Source organism: Pundamilia nyererei, unplaced genomic scaffold (assembly GCF_000239375.1).
Source record: "Pundamilia nyererei isolate P.nyererei 1_Seehausen unplaced genomic scaffold, PunNye1.0 scaffold00037, whole genome shotgun sequence".
Lineage (NCBI taxonomy): Eukaryota > Metazoa > Chordata > Actinopteri > Cichliformes > Cichlidae > Pundamilia > Pundamilia nyererei.
Genome location: NW_005187438.1, coordinates 3780476 through 3795994, shown reverse-complemented (window position 1 = coordinate 3795994; position 15519 = coordinate 3780476). Strand labels below are relative to the sequence as shown.

Sequence of the window (15519 nt, the reverse complement as noted above, 5' to 3'; positions counted from 1 at the left end):
AATTCCATCTTTTTGACACCAAGCAGAGAATTTAGCAAACAGTGACCCTGTTGGCCGTGTTTAATGTCAGCATCCAACACTTTAACTGTATATTCTAGACAGTACGGCGTCATATTTTCAGTTTGTTATAGTGTCAGATGCAGTCACTATACGTTTTCATACCTTTTCTTGTCCCGGAGTGGATGCCGTCAGCTCTAACCTACTAAATGGCATGACTTGGAGTGTATTTTTCATTATTTAAGTGCTCATAAATAATATATATAGGTGTCCTTTTTTTCTGCATATGCATGTGAAGCGATGTTCAAAGCTACAACAGGAGCACAAACTACATGAGCCACTTGAGAGGTTCGCACACATACGGCATGTCAGTTGTGAGAAGCCTTGCAGCCTGCTTGATTGTCAGACAAACTTTGCATGCCTTGATTTATTTCTTATGCATGATTCTCCCACCGCCGCCGCCACCTCTATCACCAAGGACATCTTGTGACTCCAACCAAAACGAGTCTCACTTTTGATGTCCATTCAATAGTTGCAGATACTCCTACTCCTCCTCCACCTCCTCCTCCAGATGACATGCCCATGTTTGACGACTCGCCACCGCCTCCGCCACCTCCTCCGGTGGATTACGAGGAGGAAGACGCCGCAGTCGTGCACTACAACGACCCCTACGCCGACGGAGACCCCCAGTGGGCTCCCAAGAGCTACATCGAGAAAGGTTTGCTTAACGTTTCTAAGTATTTGCAGGCGAAGTCCTGCCGTTGGGTACAGAGTCCAAGAGCAAACCTTTTCCCTTCCTGTTCGCAGTGGTGGCCATCTACGACTACGCCAAGGACAAGGACGACGAGCTGACTTTCATGGAGGGCGCCATCATTTACGTCATCAAAAAGAACGACGACGGCTGGTTCGAAGGCGTGTGCAACGGCACCACCGGCCTCTTCCCCGGCAACTACGTGGAGTCCATCATGCACTACGCCGACTGAAGGGACCTTTCAGTTAAAGTACAGCATATTTATTCAGTCATATCACAATCCACTGAGAGACTGACGGCAGAAATCTGACTCCCGAGATGCATAACCACGTGATCCCCCCCGCCGCCGCCCTTTTTCTTTTGTTATGACGGAATGTTTTTCCCTTACTGATTGCAAATAAAATGACAAAGGTATATCTATTTAGTTAATTTTGGTGTTATGGACAGGTGGGGAACATTTAAGGAATATGTAAAATAAACTTCTTTTTTTTTTTTAAATGAATTGGACTGCACATGCTCACACAGTTGAAGGATGTACGGTGAGATCTTGCCTGAACAAAACGCTGAACAAGAGTCTTTAGGTTTCGATGGAACAAATAAAAATGTAACGTAAGCACCTTCAGTGGAAGTGTTTGTACCGTTGGTTGTACATAATCCGAGCTGCAGCCACTCCGGGAGGGAAGGGGGGGGTTCTGTAATGTAAATTCAGTGAATGTCGATCATATGATGCTTTTCATTAGTGGTGCCGCCCTCCTCCTCCTCAACTCTGTAAATGACAAATGGACTGTTGGTGATTCGCAAATAAATACTGTAAATCGAATTTCAAAGGAAAGAAAACTTACTGCGGGAAAATCAGTCTCGGCGTCAAAGCATGCAAAATTTTTCAAGAGCTAATGTAATTTTAAGTTTATTGCCATTATCCTTCCATTATGTTGTAAATGTATACACCTTTGCTTTCTCATTACACTGTTGAAATCCCTTCTTTAAAAAACTGAAGTAAATGACAGGCTCGTCCCTTTTATCGCCTTCTTTTAAATTTCATGAATTTGGGTCCATCTAAAGCAAAGACATTCCATCCATTTTCAGCTTATTATGGAGCATTTTAGGATTCACTGTTAATTTTATATGCAGAAAATGTGGAAGATCTTTCGGTGACTGGCAGGAATATCATTCCTGTGCATATGGGTGACAAATTAAATGAAAAACATGAACCCGTGACCCCCAACCTTAACGTGAAGGGACTGTTTAGGTCCTCAAACCTTGTCTTTTGTGCCCTGCTTCTGAACCTGTGCACTACAATTTTAGCAAAGTAAAGATGAGGACAACCACAGCACAGGGTTTTTTTTCTTACTAAGTGTTGAAACATTTCTAACCCTTTCTAGGTTACTAATAATCACGGGCACAGAGGGGGTCACTGGATCATTTGTGTATGAAAACTGTGATTATGCCCTTTGGAGTCACCAGATCTCATCGCCATCATGAAAACCGCAAATTGTTTTAACCTCTCTGTTAGCCTGGCAAACACTTCCTGCAATTTGTCACCTGAGAGTGGAATCGTCCTGCCCCAAAACTGCCACGTGACAATTCAGATGTGATAACGTAGACCATTTAAGCAACTAGTACCTCCTCGGTCTTAAAGCACCACTGGCCCCGTCTGGGTTCAAAGACCGCGCTGACTGCTAGGAACGTGTAATCCTCTGGGCTGCATGGGTGTATATAATACATTATCTCCAGTATAAATCAGCCAGTCCATACGTAGGTGTCTCTCAGGTATAAGAATCATCATCTTGTACTTTTTCATGCTGGTTCTGTCATCTAACATGACCTCCAAATGCAGTGTTAAACCGCTACCTGCTGTGGTCACCTTTCACCCCGTTTCATCATAGATCTCTCTCTCTGCCCTTCATTTGTACATAATAAAATGTTGATTGAGAAATTTATGTACAGTGTTTTATAATAAACAAATCTATGTACAACATGCGCGTGTCATTACTTTTGACAAGGAACCGAAGCTTTGGCTTGAATGAAATTTTAAAAAAATGAAGCAGTTGGTTTATTGAGCGCACAGTCATTGCAGATGTTAAGGCCGTGGTCGTTACAGGACACTTTGCATCACAGAAGTAACCATATAACACTTCAGAGTGGAAAAGAAAGACACGTGACTGATTGGCCTTTGAGGTGAGGACGGATCCAAGCGAGTACACAACGATGCACTTCCCTCTCCTTTGGAATTACACAGATGTTGCAACGCCTCGGTCGCAGCTCAGGACCAGCAGGTAACAAACTGTTCACTCACAGTCGGCTAGTCTGAGCCACGGGAGGCTTTTGCAGTTACAGTACTGTAAGCAGTGAAGGGTTCAGCTGCAGTTTTCAGTTGCACTTATTCATTTACATATCATACGTTTCCTGTAAGAAACTCAAACATCACAATTTGCCTAAATACCAAGTTTACTTGTGCTTCGTAAGGATGCACAAATTTAATGGCCTGGTTTGGGGCTTTCAACAAATCTGGTAACATTTGTGTTGCACCAACTTTGGCCTGTTAAATGTTCAAAGACCGTTTGACGAGGAGCTGAAAAACTTTAAAATTCTTCTTTTTATGATGATTCTTGTTAACAACAAAATAAATATTGGCATTGGCATCAGGTTTCAGTCAAACTAAAAGTTTAAACAGAATGAGCCCAAAAAATAAAAAAATAAATCAGTGCATCCTTAATACCAAACCTCAAGTCAAGAGGAAAGCGCCACGATTCAGATCAGAGACCCCTGCTTGCCGTTTTGTTCTGTTAAGCCAGAGTTGGCACTCAGATCAGCACCAGAGGTCCATCCAAACCAAACTCCTGTTGCCTCCCTCGCCCAATTTTGCCCAACCCTGCTGGTCTAAGGACCTAAGGGTGGCAGGTAAATTGCTGTCCTCTCCCCTGGAGTAGCTGCCTGAAGAGAAGCCCAGCAGAGGAGGATCATTTGTCTCTGGTTAGCACCATCTCTGTGAGCCTGATGAGGGCGTCTCTCTCTGGGGATGGCCTGAGCCTACTGATCTGCCTGATTGCTTCTTTGCAGTAGTGCTGGGCCAGGTAGTTGGTCTGCTGCACACCATTGCTCTAAAACAGAAGGAGGAGCACTCACATTATTAAAGTTTTTAATCTATTAACCTATATCGGATTTTTAAGACTGACCATGTGGTCATATGTGGTCATTTTAAAAAAAATCTTTTTCTAAATATTTTTAGCAGAGTCTCCCTAACATTTATCATTTATTTATCTAAATGTGTCTGCTTGGATCAGCTCGTTCCAAACATGTTGTCAACAGAGAAGCTGCACAGCTCCCTCTGGTGGAGAAACTACATAACTTCAATGCACAGATTTTTTTATTTTTATGTATTTTTTTGCTTTTTAGGCGGGCCTTTTTTCTTTAGTGATCGGTTAGCAGTGAAGAGGGGACACGAAGAAGAAGTCAGGCAGCAAAAGGCTGCAGGTTGGATGTGAACCCGGGCCGCTGCATTTCAGCCAGAGGGCATATGGGCACCTGCTCAACCCGTGAGCTGGCAACCGGCATCTGCCACTCACAACATGGTCGAAGGGCGGTTCTCCTATCCTTTAAAAAAAAAAAATATCATTTATCAACTGCTATAAATGCTGATACTATCAGCAAGTAGCTAATACTGGACGATAATATCAGCTTGCTGATAAGTCTGCTCTGGCTCTGCTATCAACAATAAAACACTAAAATCATTGACAACTGCTTTTTTTGTCACGCAGAGCTCAGCTTCGTTTACTAAACACCTACTTCTGGTTACAGTTTTGCAGCCTTTTGTGAATGATTAAATCTTACAGCAGGCACTGCTCATAACCTGGTTATACCAACCCTATGGTTAAATACGGTGTGGCAGCATCATGCAATAAGGGAGAAATTCATAAAAGAATAAAGGAAGCGAGTTCACCTTAAAGCACAAGTAAGACCGGATTAAATTCTTGCTTCACAAAATGTCCTTGACCAAGGCACTCCACAGCGTTTTTAATAATCAGGACCGATCCCTCTCTAAGGGACGCACTGGGACAAGTCTCTGTCTTTGAGTGATTCGGCCAAATCCCAGATCTAAAGCCCAAAGAACATCTGAGGAGAGACCCTGAAGATGACAGTTTAAGCACTTTCACATCTAATCTGACCAAGCTTTGGAGGATCTGCACAAATCCAGGTGCGATTTGTGCTCGCACAGTTTACACCACAGTGACAGTGCTGCTAAAAGTACCGAGTGAGTTCGACTACTTCTGTAAATGAGACTTAGGATTTTTAAATGCATTTCCAAAAATCTATAAAACCATCCTACCATCGTTAGTTTCAGAGTGCAGATTGTTAGACTTTGACCTACAGCGTCACTTCAGACTAGGTAAAGTTCTTTACATCGCTTTTAGATCTCTCTCTGCTCTTTATTTGTACACAATAAAGCGTTTATTGTAAAAATTTATGTACAGTGTTTTATTATTAACAAATCTATGTCAACATGCATGTGTCATGACTTTTAAGAAGCTAATTTCACATCATTTTATTTTTTAATATAAATGTTATTAAGAGAGCTCTTCTTTTGGTTGGACCTTTAAGGCTTTCACTTATGGTGTATTACGGCTCATACCTGAAGGACGTACTGCCAGGCTCGATCTACGTCTCCTTTGGAGGCGAAACGTCTCATGATCATTGCATGAAGCTCAGGAAACTGAAATGACAAACAGATAAAAACTAAAGACAGTTTGCAGTCCATCTCATTCACCTAGTGGTGCACAGTTTGTCTGCATGTCCTGAGTAAGAGCGATGGTGGCGGTGTCTCACCTGCTGACAAGCAAACAGGACCGGACCAGTAGCCAAACCCAATTTCAAATCGGCCGCTGTGGGCTTCCCCAGCTGACTGGCTCCAGATGTGAAGTCCAAAACATCATCCACCAGCTACAGGACAAAACAACGCGCCTTATTACATAACTACTGTGCAAAAAATCATTACTGATATTTGCTTATCACTGAGGGCGACACTTTGCTTAACAGCCTGTACCTGAAATGCAATGCCAACATTCTTCCCATACTGGTACGCTATTTCATGCACTTCAGGATCAGAGTTTACCAGAATGGAAACCTTAAATGAAAGAGTGCAGACAGTCAATGAAAAAAAACATTAAAAGTGCAGAAAACGAGGCTTTTCTCCATCTCTCTGCTATTTATGTGAAGACAGAACGTACATACTGCTTTACAACTGTTTGCAATAAGACTCGCTGTCTTCTTGAAGGTCTTCTCGAGGTAGTGTTTGAATCGCTCGTTCTCGTTCTCTTTGGAACCCAACTGCATGAATTCACCTGCAATCACAAGGCTATATGTAAATGCATTCTTCCGGCCAGTTCTTCTGCATGCTGGTTCTCGGCTCATCGTGACTTACCTCGCACCAGGTCCTCTATGACCTGAGATAAAACTTTCACCACTGTGATGTTACCGATACGAGCCAAGGCCATTGAGGCAGCCGAGAGGATGAAATCTCCGGCTAAGATAGCCTGGAAGAGAGGAGGTCGAATGATATACGAACGGGTGGTTCGGAAAAACATATCAGACCAAACGATTTTATCTCCTTTACCTTTCTTTCACCCCACACTTCATTAATTGTTCTCTTCCCTCTTCGCTTATCCGATCCATCTATGACATCATCATGCACCAGGCTGGCAGTGTGAATCATTTCAGAGATCATAGCGATGGCCCTCTGCCCTGGGAGCAAATCTCTAAAATGGACAAACACAGACAGCAAACAGGAGGAGGTCAAATGCAATTATCTGAAACAAAAGAGTTTGTCATAACGGTGCAATCAGGACTCTGTGTGTGTGTGTCGCAGAGCAAAATACAACTGAGTTTAGGGTCGTTTACCCGGCTCTGTTGCTGTGGATGTTAAGGGCGCGAGCCATCAGTACCACTATCATTGGTCGGATGGCCTTCCCCTTGCCATCGAAATAGTAGTCACACAGAGATTTCAGCTCTACTTTGGACACAAACAGCTCCTGTAAAGGACAGTAAAAAGCAAGCGTTTTATTTCCGCCATAAACAACCGCTGTGCAGAAAGTAATCTGCCAATCACCACAGGGCAGGAAACCGCCCACTCTGACCCAAAAAGCCTTCATTAATTTGTCACAGCTATTGCAAAAATATCTCAGACAGACTTCCTTTTAGTTTTTCTCTACGTTCTTTAGCAGCTTAAAACCCCTATTGTGAAAGAAGGGTGTGGCTTTGCTCTGTTGGCGGGTGAGAGGGGAGGCAGACTGGTTCAAGGAGAAATTCAGAGTACAGTTGAATGGGAAAGCTAACAGGCTTGGTGGTTAATAAGTAGTAAGAAGGTAAAAACCTGCCAGTATTAGTGAATGAATCCTGACTGCATTAAAGATAAAGTGTGTGCTTTGCAAACATCTGGATTTAACTACTGATTTGTTCAATTTGTTAAAATTGGGTTGAAAAACTAATAAATGTGAGCTGAAGCTGTTACTTTTCGAGAAGTGACCAGAGAAAGGGATGCAACACAAAACAGAATACAGCACAACAATCGCTTCAGCACAACTATTCTATTTGAAAGCTAAATTGGACTGATCTCTTTGAAGACTTACTTTTTTGATGTCGTCATATAAGCTCGTCAAGTCTTTCTGGGCTAACGTGAAGGGGTCCTTGGGCTTTGTGTCACTGTGTGTCGCTCTGCAACAGCAAGACTGTAGTGTTGGAAGCAGCAACCGTGACTGGTGTCTGGAAAGAAAGATATGCAAATATTTATGCTGAAACTGAACGTGTGATTTGAAATGCACAAAAGGTATATCTCCTAAAATATATTAATAAATAAAAATGTAAAAATCACTACTTAGCTGGACTACCTAACAACTCACCTGATTAGAAAGTTTCCTGCTTTCATGTTGATCTGTGCAGCTGTTGGCGGCTGAAATTGAAAATGAGATCATAACAAAGATGAGCTCGGGCATGTGCAGCACATCAGGTTTGCAGAGGCTCTAGCACCCTGGAGTTAGTTGTTATTAAATAATTTTAAACCTACACAGGATCAGTTATTTATGGACCCAGATTTTAAGCCCTAGGTGCATTCACTTAACATAGGAACAATAAAATAAATAATACGCTCACACTAACTGGGATTGATACAAGATAGAAACATTGTTTTCTGTTTAAAATGCACGTTTTACATTTCATATAACTGAAGTGTTGCACATGTGGGTCAATGCCGAATGAATGAATCAAATGCAACTGAGGCAGGCAGCTGGCCAAGTCAAAGACAGCTTACGTGCAAGCAGGAAGTCTCAACCTTTATGAGCTCAACAAGTCACCAATCATTTTACTTAAACACACAGATATAAAATTCTCTTTACTGACGAATGGAAATAACGTTTCACTGGCATGGGATATGACAGATAGTGGAATAAAGTAGAAGTGGGCATTGCCTCTAAACCACCACTCTGCAGTGTATGACCTTCCTGGTTTTGAAAAGTCCTCCATGCCGGCTCTCCAGCTTTTTATTAACCGCAAACTCACCCTGGTTTCCGGCGTGGGGATGCAGGAAGCCCGGCTCAACAGGGATGCAGAGGAAGACACAGGCCTGCCCTTCAAGTGCCACAAATTTTCTAATATATTCGTGGCCGTGCAGCCCGTAGTCAACCTCGGGCATTTCCTCCACCACGGCCCCGCCATGTTACCTTAGGTTAACAGCATGCATCGGAAGTTACATATCGCAACGTGAACCGGAAAAACAGTAAAGGAATATCCGGTGACGTCTCATAACGAGGAGCAGCAGAAGGCAGGAAATGATGGAGAGAGTAAATGCGCAATAATTTAGGTATACATACCTCAAGCTAGTGCTGGAAAATGTGTTTTCAAGCTCGTCTTCAGATAATATACGGGTGTCTGGGATGAGGCTAGTTGCTGGGTTGCTAACAGCTAAGCTAGCTCTCGCCTTTTCATGACACTTTATTATTATTTGGGGTGTAATATGTAATAATAAACTAACGTAAGAACTAAAATTACCCTATCGTTATTTACAGGTATACGGTAGAGCTGACAGACAAAGTTAAGGTTGTTTAGTTCATGTTTAACTCGTTATTTATGTAAGTTAATAGTTAAAAAAAACCTTAAAAGTTGATTGGAGGAATTGTGTATGAAACGTAACGTGCAACTGATAATTTATTTACTCTGATTAAGGTTTAAAAGTCCTGAAATACAATTTTAAGATCCTTTTACATCACTCTAGTATTTCCATTTAATGCCAAACAAAAATTATATTTTACTTAACACTTTAGTAGCCTATTAATAGTGACTAAGTCTTTTTTTTACTATCATAAGTAAAAGATCAGCTGTTTGGCTTAGAAAAGGTTTACCCTTTTTTATTGCTTCCCTCAGATCTGCTATCTTTAATGCAGTACTTCTCAAACCCTGGGCTGTGGATGTGGATAACCAGGTGAAAAATATAAAACAAAATTAAGATGAACTAGAATATAATATGATTTTTTTTTAAAGTTAATGATTGATAAAACTGTGTGGCGTTTGGTACGAACCTTCTTAAAGTGGGGCATGCCAGAGAGAAGTTGAAACCTGATTCGATAAGTCAGCTGCTCCATCTGTGAAAATGTGGAGCACCTGTACAGCACTAGTCTTTGCTCTGGTGGCAGCATCGAGCTTCACACCTGGGTATGTCCTGGAGTTGTGCCAAAATATAAGTCCTGAGTGTCACAGTGACCACAACACCGCATCAAACAGCCAATCGTCATCGCACACTGTGAAGTCCAAGTGGACCTTGAATGCTTCAAGCCTCATGCATGACCTTAACCAGTTCAGAGTCTCCTGCAAGAAGCTATTGGGTAAAACAGATTCTTGTCCTTACAGGTCAAAATATAGAGGAAGGCTCTAATGTTATCATACAATCCCCTCTGTCCTCTCTGCAGAGGCACTCCCAATCGACAAAGTTGATGCCAACTTTGTTCGCACTGTGAAGAACTGCATATTTTCCAAGTCCATTCCAACTCCACTCAAAGGTCCATTGAGGTTGACAGCAGCGTCTAAGGTGAGGATGCCATGTCACTATCAGCACTGTAATTTCACAATATAGTGAATTCATTTATGTCTAAAATTGTCTTAACAGGATGTCATCGAGGGGATCTTAGATTTAGATGCGTCAGTGACTCGGTCAGGTGATTTTCTGCATTATGCGAGTGGTGGCAGACTACTTCCGGGGTCTGTGCCACTTGCTCACAGATATGGAGGTCATCAGGTATAAATGATTTTTTATACCTGATAACTTTTTCAAAGCTTTAAAGCTTTTGCTTATTTGCTGAGTTGATCTTTTTGACACGCTTTACTTTCCTCGATAGTTTGGCTACTGGGCAGGCCAGCTGGGTGATGGTCGAGCTCATTTCCTTGGTCAGTATTCAAACAAGTAAGTTAATTTTTTTAAATTATGTTTTTATGTTTTAAGTAATTTTCTGCCACTTAAAGCCTTTACATATTTTCCTTCTCAATTTTCATAGAAAGGGGGAGGTATGGGAACTCCAGCTTAAAGGATCTGGAAAAACACCATATTCAAGGTTTGTATTTATTTGTACATATATTTGTGCAATAGCTATTACATTTATTATTTGTAGTAATATACAGGTGTGTTAGGAGATAGCTAAAGAGAAGGAAAGGCAGGAGCGTGGAGGTGAGAGTAGGGGCTTTAATTGTAGGGTCTATGATGTTTTGAAGGACGGCAGAGGAGGATGCTAGGCAGAGGGTGACATGGAGGCAGATGATCTGCTGTAATGACCCCTAAAAATGAATAAGTAGTACGCGTGGCTATTAATATTAGTTTGCATGGCTGTAGAATTGTGCAGTCATGCAATTCAACCAAAAAAGTATGACTTCACATCTGGCTGCAGGTCAGGAGATGGTCGTGCTGTAATCCGGTCTTCTGTCAGGGAGTTCCTGTGCAGTGAAGCGATGCATTTCCTGGGTGTTCCCACCAGCAGGGCTGCCAGGTGAGAATAAATGATCTTGAGAGCTATAAGTTTGGTATAAGATTACAAACTTAGCACAAAAAGTAAAGAAATGTGTTTGGTTGATGATAATTATTTGTTTTTACCATGATTCTATGTAGTAATAATAATTTGCTTAATCAGACATTTACAAGCAATCAAACATTCTTGGTACCTCTGATTCAGATTCAGTAGCAAAGACGGATGTTTGGCTTCCAAGTGCTTCTTTACCTGATTTGGCACTGTATTATCATTAATTAACTCCCAGCAAGTGATTGATTCGGGCTAAAGGCTGTTGACATCCCTGTTTAGCCGAAACCATAAAACTTGTAGCTTTTGCTGTAATTTTTCTGGCATTGGACTTTGTGTTTTTATCCACACAAGGCAATGATCAGTTTTACCTACTACAAATTTTACCCTAATAACTGTCAATCAGGACTTTTGATGTGCAGAAATGTGTTATCAATTTATATTTCATTCATTCACATAAAATTAGTTCAAGTCATACGAGCTTGACTCATATGACGAGAACATTTTTTTGGCATTTGCAAAAAAAGAGGCGTATTTAAAGAAATTATAACCCAGAAATTGTGTGAATCGTGTGGTTTTTGTCGCCATTTAATTGTTATGTGTTTTAGATTTATCCGCTAATTCTTTTTTTTAGTCTGATTGTCAGTGAGGAGCCAGTGTTGAGGGATCAGTTCTACAATGGAAATGTGAAAGCAGAGAGAGGTACAGGATTTACCCATGACTGGAGCCTTTTATTTCAAACTGCATTACTTTTTAACAATCCAGCATAATTTTTGTTTTATCTGCTGCCTTAATCTTTGTTCTGGTTCAACTTTTCTTTATTTCCCACAGGAGCTGTTGTTCTGCGATTGGCCAAGTCATGGTTTCGGATTGGATCCTTAGAAATTTTGTCTCAAAGTGGAGAAATAAATCTTCTGAGGTAAGACTGCCTGGTCACATGACAAAGTTTACGTCATAGTTGTTTACATCTGGCTTTGTTCTGTGTCCTGTTGTGTTTGTAATGTTATTTTATCGTTATTTTCGTTTTAGAAAGCTGTTGAACTTTGTGATAGACGAACATTTTCCTTTTATAAATCCAGACAACCCAGAAAAATATTTGGTGAGTAATAAAAAAGCACAGCTGAATGTACCGCTTTTGTTTTAAGTAAATAAGCTATTGAGGTTTTCTTTGCAGGTGTTTTTTTCCACAGTTGTAAATGAAACGGCACATCTGATTGCCCAGTGGATGTCAGTCGGTTTTGCACATGGTGAGAAACTGAACATTCTTATCACACAGTTTAAACCAACGCTACTTATAGCTGTCGCTGTTCTCACCACAGGTGTGTGCAACACAGACAACTTCAGTCTTCTTTCTATCACCATCGACTACGGACCCTTTGGCTTTATGGAGTCATATAACCCCAGTGTGTAGACTGTTTCATGTCGCTTTTACTCCAAAATAACTGAAATCCTCTTGCTGTCAGTTCTCAGACAAATATTTTTCTTTTTGTTGCAGATTTTATCCCCAACACATCTGATGATGAAGGCAGGTACAGCATTGGAGCTCAGGCAAATGTTGGCCTCTTCAATCTAGAGAAACTCTTGGTGGCTCTGATTCCTGTGCTTACACAGACACAACAGAAACAGTAAGAATACCACAACATCACTTTGTCTCAAGGGGGATTTACTAAATATAGGACTTGAACTCTTTTTGTCATTTCGACAAACTGGAACAGCTTTGCTGTTAGCTCGTTCTTACAGAAGCCTGTTTGTTTGTTTGAAAAACAAAAGCACAGAAACACGAGCAAAATAACTTCAGAGTCACACAAAGCGATGTGAAAAGAATAATACATCCCACAATTTATTTTCAGCATATTTTAATTCAAATATATCTTTAAAGATTTTCTTTGAGAAAGTGTGGAAATAAAGTAGTCATACAATGCAACAAAATGAAAGCAGCCACATGGAAAGTAAGTACTCCCCTCACTTTAAATCTATCCCTCTTATTAAAACTGACCCCAGCAAAGCAAACAACCATTTAGTGTTTCTTGTCGTCATACAAATATCTTCAAATCTTTTTAAGGTGTCAAAAAAAGTTCTGGATTATTCTTGTAAATGTATTTTTCCCTGTGAGACGAATCATCTATAGTTGTTTTTATATCCCTCGAAAATGAACTGGGGATGAAAGCAAAAACAACGGGAAGATCTGTGTGAAAAAGCAAACCATGCAGTTTTTAAAAGAAACTTTATTAAAAGGTTCAACTTAAAGACACAGTTCAATCAAACAACAGAAATGAAGGTGTCAGCAAAACAAAGGTGCTGCAAAAAAAAGGGAATTTAACAAACAGACCAAAGAAAAACAATTCTGCTCAAAGAAGGCAACAACTATGCATTCATAGCCCCTAAAAGAAAACACACCACAGAACAATCCTCTGCAGGATGGAGAACACAACCACTTACTGCTAGTGCAGGAACACACATCACAAAGCTACTGGAGCTGACCCACACTCTGAGGCTCAGGGGCTTCTCTCAAGCTTTTATACTGCAGTTGGAAACAGGACACATCCACCAACACACACACACACACACACACACACACACACACACACACACACACACTAGGCCTGCTAGGGCTGTAACAGTCATGAAGAGATTGCACAAATTCCATGGATAATAAGTCACGAGATGTATCAATTGCTGAACTACATACAAGAACTTTTGGAATGATGTTCTCTGGACGGACAATTCAAATGTTTTTAGGAGCTGTTCAGGAGTATAACTTAACTTGTGTTGACTGGAAATGTTCCAAAGAGTGGAGGAAGACAAAGTGATCTGAAAGTTTAAGCTGCAGTGGATCGTGAAAACCCTAAAAAACTAACACAAATGTGGTTCAAAAAGTATAAATAATGAGCTGCGTAATCAAAAGACTGGATTTAAATCTTATTAAAATATTGCCGGTGAATTCAAACTAGGCAGTAGAGACAGTCAAGAGATGTTTAGAGGAGTGGTCAAGAATAGAGCCTGAGTGAAGCTATTCAATGATGCAACCTAAAATGCTAAAATTCTTATGCTAATGTTTACTTACTTTTTTGCATAAATATTGTAATCTATTGAAAAAGCAAATAGGTAAAAAAAAAAAAAAGAGGTAAAAGTTCAGTGGGATATACGTAGCTGCTTATTAAACCTTCGAGTTTATTAATGTGACTTCTTCTTTTCTAATTTGAAGAAATTCATGAAGTCAAATTGTAAACTTGTCGTCTTAACTTTTTGCAGGGCGAAAATTATTCTTAAAGGATATGCCAACATTTACCAAATGAGGTGAGCTTCATGTGAAATGTTATCTTACTTGTGTTCATGCTGCAGCAAAGCCAAGACTGCATTTATTCATGTCTCCACTTCAGGGTTCACCAGATATTTAAGGCAAAACTGGGACTTCTTGGTGAAGATGAGGACGATAACGACCTCATTGCTTTCCTGCTTAAAGTGAGCCAATTGCGGTTGTTATTATACAGTTTGTTTCAGTCTTCTAAATCAGTTTAGTCTCACTCTCTGCACTGTAATTTCATTTTCCCTTTACAGATGATGGAGGACACAGAGTCTGACTTCACCATGACCTTCAGGGAGCTCAGCGAAGTTTCAGCCAAGCAGCTTCTTAACAAGAACTTCACGCAGGTGGAGCTAAAAGTGACAAAATGTTGTTGTTCCTTTCAATCTCTAGATTTTGTTGTGAAGCTGGCCGATCTGTTGAATCAGTTGTACCAATACTGAGCTTTCCTTGCACAGCATGCATTTCTTATAATTAGGCATGCAGGAAATGTAAAGGATTGTATTATTTCTAAATCAGATGTGGGCTCTTGATGACCTATCACACCACAAGCACTTTTCTGATTGGCTTAACAAGTACCTGTTCCGGCTCAGTAGGTAAGGAAGGTCACGAGAGGTCATTTTGAATTTACTTATTTACATTTGTGTGACATCAGGATGTTTGTTGCTGTGACTTAATCTCTTTCCTCTGTTTCTGTTCAGACAGCAGGATGATAGCGATTTGGATCGTCAACACAGGATGAAAAGTAAATCAAACTGTAACTAAATCTTAATGTTGATTAAACGATGAGGGATATAAATATTTATATTCTTAGATGTTTGTTATGCAGTGGTGACAGAAACATCTGATTGGATTAAATGTTTTACAGATGTAAATCCGAGATATGTGCTGAGGAACTGGATGGCAGAGTCTGCAATAAGGAAAGCTGAGAGGAATGACTTTTCCGAGGTATGTGTCTGATAAAAGGACCTGTCGCACAAAACAAATAAAACGACACCCAAAGTTGTTTATGATTTGTTTCTACTACAGTTTACTTTACCACTTTACCACTAGGTGGAGCTGCTGCACCACATCCTGTCCTCACCCTTTGTTACACAAGAGACTGCAGAGGAGGCGGGCTATGCAGCAAGACCTCCACAGTGGGCTAGGAGGTTAAAGGTCAGCTGTTCGTCATGAGTTACCTCCTAATAAAAAACTTGTAGCATATTTTGGTGTGATGTGTCATTTGTTGGGCAATATATTTGCTCCAAAAGGCTAAGAGATCCACAAACAAGCACCGACTGCAGGTGGTTACTGTAAAAGCCTGTCTGAGGGGAGGAAGCACAGCATTTAGCCATGTCCATGAGGTCTAGACTGTGCTGGCCCTGCGGCAGACTGACGACTTGTCCAGCAAAGCAACAACATATTTTAATAATACAGAT

The 15519-nt window shown here is 40.7% G+C and overlaps 3 protein-coding genes across 15 annotated transcripts in view; 2 read left to right on the top strand and 1 right to left on the bottom strand.

Annotated features, from left to right (window-relative positions):
* The window catches only part of abi1a (abl-interactor 1a), a 49268-nt gene extending 47499 nt beyond the window's left edge, over positions 1 to 1769 (top strand). For all 10 annotated transcript variants that reach the window (XM_005730476.1, XM_005730474.1, XM_005730475.1 and 7 more), the window contains 2 exons: positions 530 to 715; positions 805 to 1769. In XM_005730476.1, the coding sequence (XP_005730533.1) occupies positions 530 to 715; positions 805 to 980 (362 nt within the window). In that variant the 3' untranslated portion in view covers positions 981 to 1769. The remainder of the gene's footprint in view (positions 1 to 529; positions 716 to 804) is intronic.
* Positions 1770 to 2767: 998 nt separating this feature from the next.
* Positions 2768 to 9358, bottom strand: pdss1 (prenyl (decaprenyl) diphosphate synthase, subunit 1). 2 transcript variants are annotated; one of them, XM_005730466.2, is made up of 11 exons: positions 9313 to 9358; positions 7642 to 7691; positions 7372 to 7504; positions 6644 to 6774; positions 6360 to 6501; positions 6168 to 6279; positions 5978 to 6087; positions 5790 to 5870; positions 5573 to 5686; positions 5379 to 5459; positions 2768 to 3849 (listed from the first exon to the last, which is right to left on the bottom strand). In XM_005730466.2, the coding sequence occupies exons 1-11, from the start codon at positions 9328 to 9330 to the stop codon at positions 3709 to 3711; spliced, it is 1113 nt and encodes a 370-aa protein (XP_005730523.2). In that variant the 5' UTR covers positions 9331 to 9358; the 3' UTR covers positions 2768 to 3708. The 2 variants fall into 2 exon arrangements, with proteins under 2 accessions (XP_005730523.2, XP_005730522.1); XM_005730465.2 differs by lacking the exon at positions 9313 to 9358 and adding an exon at positions 8297 to 8465.
* On the top strand, positions 8533 to 15445 carry LOC102211771 (UPF0061 protein azo1574-like). 3 transcript variants are annotated; one of them, XM_005730469.2, is made up of 19 exons: positions 8533 to 8597; positions 9700 to 9818; positions 9897 to 10025; positions 10126 to 10190; positions 10282 to 10338; positions 10669 to 10767; positions 11429 to 11496; positions 11626 to 11713; positions 11824 to 11893; positions 11969 to 12041; positions 12114 to 12197; positions 12290 to 12419; positions 14047 to 14091; positions 14175 to 14256; positions 14353 to 14445; positions 14618 to 14694; positions 14800 to 14855; positions 14967 to 15046; positions 15152 to 15445. In XM_005730469.2, exons 1-19 carry the CDS (start codon positions 8582 to 8584, stop codon positions 15272 to 15274), a joined length of 1554 nt encoding a protein of 517 aa, XP_005730526.1. In that variant the 5' UTR covers positions 8533 to 8581; the 3' UTR covers positions 15275 to 15445. The 3 variants fall into 3 exon arrangements, with proteins under 3 accessions (XP_005730526.1, XP_005730525.1, XP_005730524.1); XM_005730468.2 differs by lacking the exon at positions 8533 to 8597 and adding an exon at positions 9369 to 9615 and having other exon boundaries at positions 14800 to 14843; XM_005730467.2 differs by lacking the exon at positions 8533 to 8597 and adding an exon at positions 9369 to 9615.
* The last annotated feature ends 74 nt before the right edge of the window (positions 15446 to 15519 follow it).